This window comes from Mus pahari, chromosome 10 (genome assembly GCF_900095145.1).
Source record: "Mus pahari chromosome 10, PAHARI_EIJ_v1.1, whole genome shotgun sequence".
In the NCBI taxonomy this organism is placed as follows: Eukaryota; Metazoa; Chordata; class Mammalia; order Rodentia; family Muridae; genus Mus; species Mus pahari.
Window position 1 is genome coordinate 16,335,511 of NC_034599.1, and position 8,670 is coordinate 16,344,180.

Consider the following 8,670-nt stretch of genomic DNA (forward strand, 5'->3'; position numbering starts at 1 on the left):
TGTCTGAAGAAGCGAAAATAGGGCATAGGATCCCTGGAGCTTGAGTTACAAGCAATTGTGAGCCTCTAGATGGGCTGGATCCAAGCCCAGGTCCTCTGTTCTTAACCACTAGGCCATCCCTCCAAGTTATGGTCACCACACCTGTTCTTTTTTTTTTTTTTTAAGATTTATTTATTTTATGTATTTTATGTACAGTGAGTACACTGTAGCTGTCTTCAGACACACCAGAAGAGGGCATCAGATCTCATTACAGATGGTTGTGAGCCACCATGTCATTGCTGGGAATTGAACTCAAGACCTCTGGAAGTTCAGTCAGTGCTCTTAACCACTGAGCCATCTCTCCAGGCCCCACACCAGCTCTTTTTAATCATCAAACACTCTATCCCTGGCTTTAGTTTTCTATTTTACCAGTAATCACAAAATAATACTGCATACTTTTTTTTTTCTTTGAGAGGCCCTAAGTGTAGCCCAGGCTAGCCTTAAACATGTAGCAGAGGATAGCCTTGAATTCCTGATCCTCTTTCCTCCACCTGGGCTTTGTGCTTGTTAAATAGGCACTCTACTAACTGAGCTCCAGCCCCAGAAAGATTGTTTTGTTTTTTTTTAAATTACTGTATTAGATTAATTTTATTTTATATGTGAACACTTAACACTTAGCGTGTGTGTGTGTGTGTGTGTGTGTGTGTGTGTGTGTGTCCAGAAGAAAACATCAGATCCCTAGAGCTGGAGTTACAGATGGTTGTGAGCTGCCATGAGGGTGATGGGAATTGAACCTGTGTTCTCTGTATAGCACTTGCTCTGAACCCATCTCTCCAGCCCCCAGTTCTTGAAGAAATCATCTCATGTGGAACTGGCCTTACACTCACCCTGCCAGTGAGTACACTTCCAGGCTGCTGCTGTATACTGCTAGCTTCTCTGTTGAAGGAGAGTTATGTACTGCCCATCGATGCGTCACTGAGGATCAAAGCAGGATTTTCCAATACTCAGCTCTTGGACCGATGGTGCCCTCAACACAGAAGGTGCCGCTTTAAACAGTCACACTCTAAGGACTGCACATGGGACCTTAGGGCAACCGACACTCAAACAGGTGAAATGGGGACCAAAAGACTCTCAGTGACACCACTAAAAAAATCCACTCCGAGGGGTTTCCCAGATTCCCTTGAGGTCACTCTGAAATTCCATCATAGCTGTCCTGGGGTAGAGATTGAGTGCCCGCTCCCCAGACCCCCCCCCCCAATCAAAACATCCCCGTGGAAATTCCTTAGGAATAACCAGGCTTCAGGCGCGGGTGTGGAGTGGCCTGGAGCTGTGGGCTTGGAGGAAGAGTACGTGCGCATCTCGACCTCTCCCTTCCGTATCTGCAGCACGACCTCCTGGCCCAGGGTTGGTCTCCACGGCAACTGTATAGGCATCTTAAAACAGGAAGCCTCGGGCGTCCAAAGGCCAGTAAGCAGGCCACTGGGTCTTGGAAGACTAGGGCTTGATATCTCTCTTTGTTCAACCTCATTGTTCAAGGTCTGCCTCAGCTTCCCTGCGGAAAGCAAGAGTGGTGGAGTACGAGGCAGGATCGGGAGTTCAAGGTCATCCTCAACTACAGGGCGTTTGAGGTCACCCTGATCTACTTGACACTTGACCTCAAGAAGAGACAGCAGGGGTAGAGATGAGAGGGGAAGGGGGAGAAACTAGCACGGGGCGGGGCGAGAGGATGGAGGAAGTGCGGGAGAGGAGAGAGGAGGAGAGGAAATCCAGAGGGCGCGCTGGGGAGGGGGGGATCTATGTTTTCTGAGAGGTGCCTCTCCTCTTCAGAGTTCTCAGTTTCTCATCCAGTCTAGGAAAGGGCGGTGCAGGGCTCCACGCCACGGGACCAGACTTCTTCCTTCCTTTTTGGGGAGCTGTCAAGACGCCCCAGCAGTCAAAGCAGAAAAGGGGAACCGAGGCCGCGGGGGCGGGAGCACTCGTGAGTGGGAGGAGGGACGTGAGGATGGCGCGATGCCTCTCAGGCAGGACTTTCTCACAGCGGATCTGTCCGGGCCTGCTTGGATCGCTGCTCCATCTCTAGTGCCAAGTGGGTGGAGCATGGTCCTGGGGAGAGGGGCACCTCTGAATGAATGGCGTCCCCTAACGATTCCAGGGAACCCTTATCTCCGGCAAGGGCTTGTCTGGTGGGTTAAAGAGGCTTGCAGTAGTTGGGGAAATCAGGACTTGATTTCAGATCCCTGCGAAATGCCGAGCCTTAGTTTACCCCTTTGAGGGGATGGCGGTCCTGATGTCGCAGGGGACTAAGTAGTCAATCATTTAACCAGGAGGCGTGACTCCTGGAGGCCCGGGGCATTCTCTCCGGACTCACCTTCTGGTCTCTGACACCACCTCCCCCCACATGTCATTACTTCAGTTTGGAAATTCCTAGATCGCAGGGGCCAGCGAGGCAGGACCACCCCTCTCTGCCAGGGCACAGTCTCCACCCGGAAATACCGAAGCCCTCGTTCCGGAGGGGAAGGCGCGAGGTTTCCCGGAAAGTGGCCCCGACAGCACCGCCCCTCGGCCCCCCGTGAGCCGGAGACTATAAAAGCGGAGCCCGCCTCAGCTTGCACCCAGTGCTAGTGCGGAGCTCCGCTGCTACCTGCACTTTGCCCTGGCCCTGCAATGACTTCAACCCGTGCCAAGCCCACGCTGCCTCTGCTCCTGACCCTGGTCGCCGTTGTGATCCCTGGTGAGTCCGAGGTGGGGTCGCTTTGGGGGGCAGGTCTCCAAACTCCAGGTGGACCCAGAGCGCGGTCGAAATCCCTGCTCCCCGGCCAGCGGAACATCACATAAATTCAGCTGTTAACGGGAAGTGGGATTGGAAACCCAGGGTTGATAACTAACAGCTCGGAGTTCGAATCCCACGTAGCATCACTTCATGGGTGGATTACAGAACCCAAGTCTGTCTGTCTGTCTGTCTGTCTGTCTGTCTCTCTCTCTCTCTCTCTCTCCCAGTTCCTCCCTCTCTCCCCCTCTCTCTCTCCTCTCTCCTCTCTCTCTCCCCCTGTCCCCTCTTCCCCTCCCTTCCTTTCTTTCCTATTTTGAGAATGATGCCTTGACACGTTAGCCTAGTCTGGCCTTGAACTCAGTCCTCAAGGCCTCGCGGCTCTTCGGGTTACAGGCTCAAAACACACTAGGCTCCTATAAACGTGCACGTTTAGAACCTGGGCTCCTGATCTGGGCAGTGGGAACCGTGGTCGCAGCCCTTGTCATGGGGCAGTCAGAATATGGCCGAGGTGGGGAACAGATGGTCTGAAGGACTGGCCCGTCCTAAACTGAATCTTGAGGTCCGGTTCCCTCCCCCACAGACACCGGTTCCTCATCCTCACCCCTGGGGAAGTCCGGGCTGCTTCTGCGCTGGGGAATTCCAGGGTTGGTGTACCCTGGAGCCAGAATGAGATGGCTCAGGACTCCCCACCTTGCTGCAGCCTGGGGGCAGCGCCTGCGCCCTCATTTGAGAGGAAGATTCAGAACTTGTTCAGCAGCTAACAGGAGGCTCCCGACCTGGATTCCCAGAATCCATAACTCCTAGCTGGATGACTTCTTCTTGCCTCAGGGTTATCCAAGGAGCCCGAATAATTCCAGAAGTCTTGAGGAGAGTCGCTAGCTGTATTACCTCCTCCAGACCACCAATCATAGCACTGGGATCTTTGCGAGGGTGGGGTGGGGTGGGGTGGGGGTGGGGAAAGCTGAGCTCAGTTTTTGTTGTTGTTGTTGTTTTAATTTATTTTCTTGTTGTTTGGTTGGACTTGGTTTTTTATTGAGGCAGGATTTTTCTGTGTAGCCCTGGCTGTCCTACATCTTGCTCTGTAGACCAGGCTGGCCTGGAACTGAGACCTGTCTGCCTCTGCCTCCCGAATGGTTCCACCCCCATTCATTGTTTAATTTAGTTAATTGATTACATTTTATTTACTTATTGTACATGCATGTGCTTGTGCCCGGGGCAGAATCGTGGAGCACAGAAGGCAGCTTGCAGGACCGCCTCCTTCCTTCCCCTGCAGGGGCTCCCAGGGCTGAGGGCAGGAGGTCAGGCTTGCTGGCCAGTCCTTTACCGGCTCAGCCTCTCGTTGGCTCCCTTTTGATGTTTTCACATAGAAACCACGTAGGCCAGGAGGGCCTACAAGCTGTGCTCCAGCCCAGGCTGACTCTGATCCTCTTACTGCAGCCGCCCGAGGGCTTGGTTTACAGCCCTGTGGCTTCACACCCAGCTGGGGGGTGGGGGTGGGGCCTCAAGTCGTTGCATAAGTTAATGAATGCTCTACTTCTGAACCACCCCCCCACCCCCACCCCCAGGACTGAGGGATAACCTCAACCACCAAAGGAACAAAGCAGTGTCTTACTGTGTAGCTAAAGCTCACTGAATAGATCAGGCTAGTCTCTGCCTTCTGGGGGCACCACCCAGAGGATCTTCTCATTTCACCCTCTTCCTCTTCTTGCTGAGCATCCAGCCCCTGCCATGCTCCTGCTCCTTCTGTCTGGAATTGGCTTCTTCTTCTTTTTTTTTCTATTTGGCCAGAGCCATCTCACCCTCCAGACATCTGCTCAAATCTGTCACCAAGGAACTCTGTGTTATGTCCTGTTCTGTTCTGCTTAAGCTAAAACTCTTATTAACAACCACTATCAAGCCTGGCGTGGTGGCACAGGCCTTTAGTCCCAGCACTTGGGAGGCAGAGAGAGGTAAGGCATAGCTTTTTGTGAGGCCAGCCTGGTCTACAGAGTGAGTTCTGGGGCAGCCAGGGTTACATAATGAAACCCTACCTCAAAAAAAAAAAAAAAAAATCAAACAAACAAAAAAGGAAAAACAAAATAATAACAACCCGTCCACCACCCGAGGCAGGGCTGGTGCTGTGCTCAGGGCAGAGTGCTTTCCTAGCACGTCTGAAAACCTGGGTTCCTGTAGCCAAGCCTGCTCTTACACTCCACTTGTAACCAAGGATCATACTCAACCCCTGATCCCCCTGAGTTCGGGAATTACAGGCGTGTCTGCCACCACACCCAGTTTCTGGGTGCCGAGAGGAAGGAGTGCTGCCTCAGGCATGCTAGTCAGTCAGCCCGGCCCCTCAACACCTTAATTTGTTGCCTTGTGTGCTGGGGTGCCTCCTGCATGGGGTGCAGAATTCTGCCTGGCTGGAGGTGCGAGGCCAGCACCTGTCCCAGAAGTCACAGGGATAACCCAGCTTCTTCTCTCCTCCCCCTGTTGTTCCAGGGCCTGGTGATGCTCAGGTATCCATCCAACCCAGAGAAGCCTTCCTGCCTCGGGGTGGGTCCGTGCAGGTGAACTGTTCTTCTTCTTGCACCGAGGACCTAAGCCTGGGCTTGGAGACTCAGTGGCTGAAAGATGAGCTCGAGAGCGGACCCAATTGGAAGCTGTTTGAGCTGAGCGAGATCGGGGAGGACAGCAGTCCCCTGTGTTTTGAGAACTGTGGCACCATGCAGTCGTCCGCTTCCGCTACCATCACCGTGTATTGTGAGTGGCAGGGCCAGGGCCCGGGAGCAGGGAGACCCACTGGGGACATGACAGCCTTGAAAAGTCCCACAGTCACTTAGAGATCTCTTTAAACCTCTGCCAGCAGAGTGTGCCATAGGAATTTAGAACATTCTAGAATGCCACCATTGGATGCCTGGATTGTTCTGTGTTGTTTTGTTTAACTGTACTCTATGACTGTGTCTAATGTTTTGGGTTTTTAAAAAAATAATTTATTTTTTATTTTATGTGCATTGGTGGTTTACCTACATGTATACCTGTGTGAGGGTGTCAGATCCCCTGGAACTGGAGTTATAAACACTTGGGAGCTGCCATCTGGGTGCTAATTGAACTTAGATCCTCTGGAAGAGCAGCCAGTGCTCTTAACTGCTGAACCATCTCTCCAGCCCCGTCATTTGTTTATTTATTTGTTTGTTTGTTTAAAGACGGGTCTTATGTAGACAGACTGGCCTTGGACTCACACTGCATAGCTGAGGATGGCTTTGAACTGATGAACTTCCTGGTGCTGGGATTACAGGCTGATATCCCATACCTGGCTTACCTGGTCTTGGGGATTGAACCAAGGACTTAGTGATTTCAAGGCAAGGACTCTGTCACTGAGCTGTAGACCCAGCCTCTGACCTAGACCTGACCCTAAAAACACCTGTAACCCCAGGACTCAAGTTGTTTTGGTTTTTTGGGGTGGGTCTTATTTGTTTTTTCAAGATAGGGTTTCTCTGCATAGCCCTAACTGTCCTGGAACTTTTTCTGTAGCCCAGGCTGGCCTCCATCTGCCTACTTTGGGCTCCCAAATACTGGGGTTAAAGGCATGTACCACTACCACCCAGCCTGCTGGCCCTATTTTTATTTATTTTTAAAGAGTGTGTGTGTGTGTGTGTGTGCCTACATGTATGAATATGCCCACACGTGGAGGTCAGAAAAGGGTATTGAAACCTGGAACTTGAGTGAACCACCATGTGGGTCCTGGGAACCGAATCCTAGTCCTTTGCAATGGCAGCCTTAGCTGCTTAACTTAACTGCTGAGCCACCTGTTTATTGTTTAAGGTAAGTTGGCTTTGACATCTTACTCTTCACGTTCCACGCCTGGATTGGATATCAGTTCTTTACATGATAGGTGTGTGTGTGTGTGTGTGTGTGTGTGTGTGTGTGCCCTGCAATCACACCAAGCTCCAGTCTTGGAAGTCACTGATGCATGGATCCCTCCCACAAGGATCTGGTCAGGATCTAGGGCTGCTCTGTTCCTTAGAGCTGAGGATGGGACCATCAGCGCTTTGTACTTGGCCAGGTGTGTGCTCTGCTACTGAGCACCACCTCTAAGTCACACTGCAGCTGTATTTGAAGGTCAAATATTTACCAAGCACTCAAAGATAGAGAACCCCAGAGATGGAGAGATAAAGTTTGGTTTGGGCATACCATGGAATAGTATGCAACTGAATAAAAGAATGTAGGCAGTCCTTCCTACCTGCAGGAATGTTAAACCTTAAAAGGAAACACACGCCGAGAAGAAGTGCTATGACTGTTTCTGTAGGGGTAGGGTTAGGGTTAGGATTAGTTAGGCCTCACTTATTAGGCCAACCCTCCACCCAGCTTCTCTGGTTATCCTAGGAAGGGGCTCTTCCCCTGAACCATGCCCCCAGCTCCTCACTGGGGAATGCCAGAGAGAGGTCATACTCAGCTTTCTTCGGCTTTGGAGTTAGCACCTGAGGAACGGGGTGACCTCCGGGCCTCTGACATCTTGGTTTACTTGTTGACCATGTCACACTGTGGTATGATACAGGGAAGCGTAAAGGCCATCAGTCTTAGTGGTAGCCGGACAGAAGCCTTCGGGAAATCTCAGCATAGCTTGTGGTTTGGAGGATGTGGTTGCATGGGCCAGTGCTGCCCTGAGAGAGGGAAGTCCCCAAGCATTCCTTGTAGCCTTGGGAAGTCCCTCTTGAAGAACTTTTCCCTGATACCTGATCTTAGAAACCCAAGACCGGGGCTGGAATTCTGGCTTTGCTGCATTTCTGTCTGTCTCTTAGGCTGTTCAACTGTGACTTAACCTCTATGCTATGAACCGTGAACTTCAGTCGATAGCCTGGTGTGGCGGTGCAGTACTTGGAAGGCAGGGTTTAAGACTAGACTGGTCTATATAATGAATTCCAGGTCAGCCTGGGGGTGGGTAGAGTGGGGGTAGGGATAACAAGAACCTCAAAACCCAAGCAGGGGTTAGCAGGGGTGCTCCAGGCAGAGGGGGCAGCCTGGAGCAAGGCGGGTGCAGGAAACTACTACCTTGCCTGGCGTTAGCACATGGGTGGCAGCCAGTGTGGTGGCTGTCAAGAGCTTTCTCCTTGGGGAGCCGGGGAGCCTTGGCGGGTGTGGGAGTGGCCCTGGGATCTGTATGGCAGGAAGCTGGATTACTGGAAGCTGGCAGCAATAGATCCAGCAAAAGCCTGCCTGCGCTTGCTGCTTGTGATTGAAGCATCCAAGATGGGAGAGGCAGACAAATATTTGAAGAATGGAGAAACTAGGAGTTGGTGAGAGACTGAAGTTCAGTGTCAAGAAGTAAGACCAAGTACCATGCCCTTCCCCATGTGCCAGTGTTTTAATACAGCGAAGCAGGCTCTGCCCCTGGTTTCACACTATAGACTGATTGCCCCGGAACTTACTTTGTAGACCAGGCTAGCCTGGAACTCAAAGAGACCCAACGACCTATGCCTCCCATAGGACTAAAGGTGTGTGCCACCATTGTCGGGCTCAGAGGTCAATATTTACAAAATAATTTGTTTTTATTTTATGTGCATGGATGTTTTGTCTGCAAGTAGTACCTGGTGCAGTGACCAGAAGAGGGCACCAGATGCCACGTGTAGGTGCTAGGTCCACTGTATGACCTGTTAGTGCTGTTGACCACTGAACCATCAGCCTAGCCCTTAGAGCTCAACTTTTGGGAATCTGTTTTCTCTTCCACCATATGGATTCCCCCAGACTGAACTCAGGTCATCACGCTTGGGTGGCAAACACCTTTACCTTCTGAAATGAAGAAGAAATGTCTTAGTCCACCTTTCCCTGAGATTGTGTCTGACATAGTGCAGGCTAGCCTCCTTCATGGGTAGCTGAGGACAACCTTAACATTTGGTGTTTTTTGTTTGTTTGTTTGTTTGTTTTCCGAGACAGGGTTTCTCTGT

The 8,670-nt window shown here is 51.5% G+C and overlaps 1 protein-coding gene across 1 annotated transcript in view; it reads left to right on the top strand.

Annotated features, from left to right (window-relative positions):
- Positions 1-2,405: 2,405 nt before the first annotated feature.
- The window catches only part of Icam1 (intercellular adhesion molecule 1), an 11,642-nt gene continuing 5,377 nt past the window's right edge, over positions 2,406-8,670 (top strand). Inside the window, exons 1-2 of the mRNA XM_021206580.2 lie at positions 2,406-2,710; positions 5,228-5,488. Of these exons, the coding sequence (XP_021062239.1) occupies positions 2,644-2,710; positions 5,228-5,488 (328 nt within the window). The 5' untranslated portion in view covers positions 2,406-2,643. The remainder of the gene's footprint in view (positions 2,711-5,227; positions 5,489-8,670) is intronic.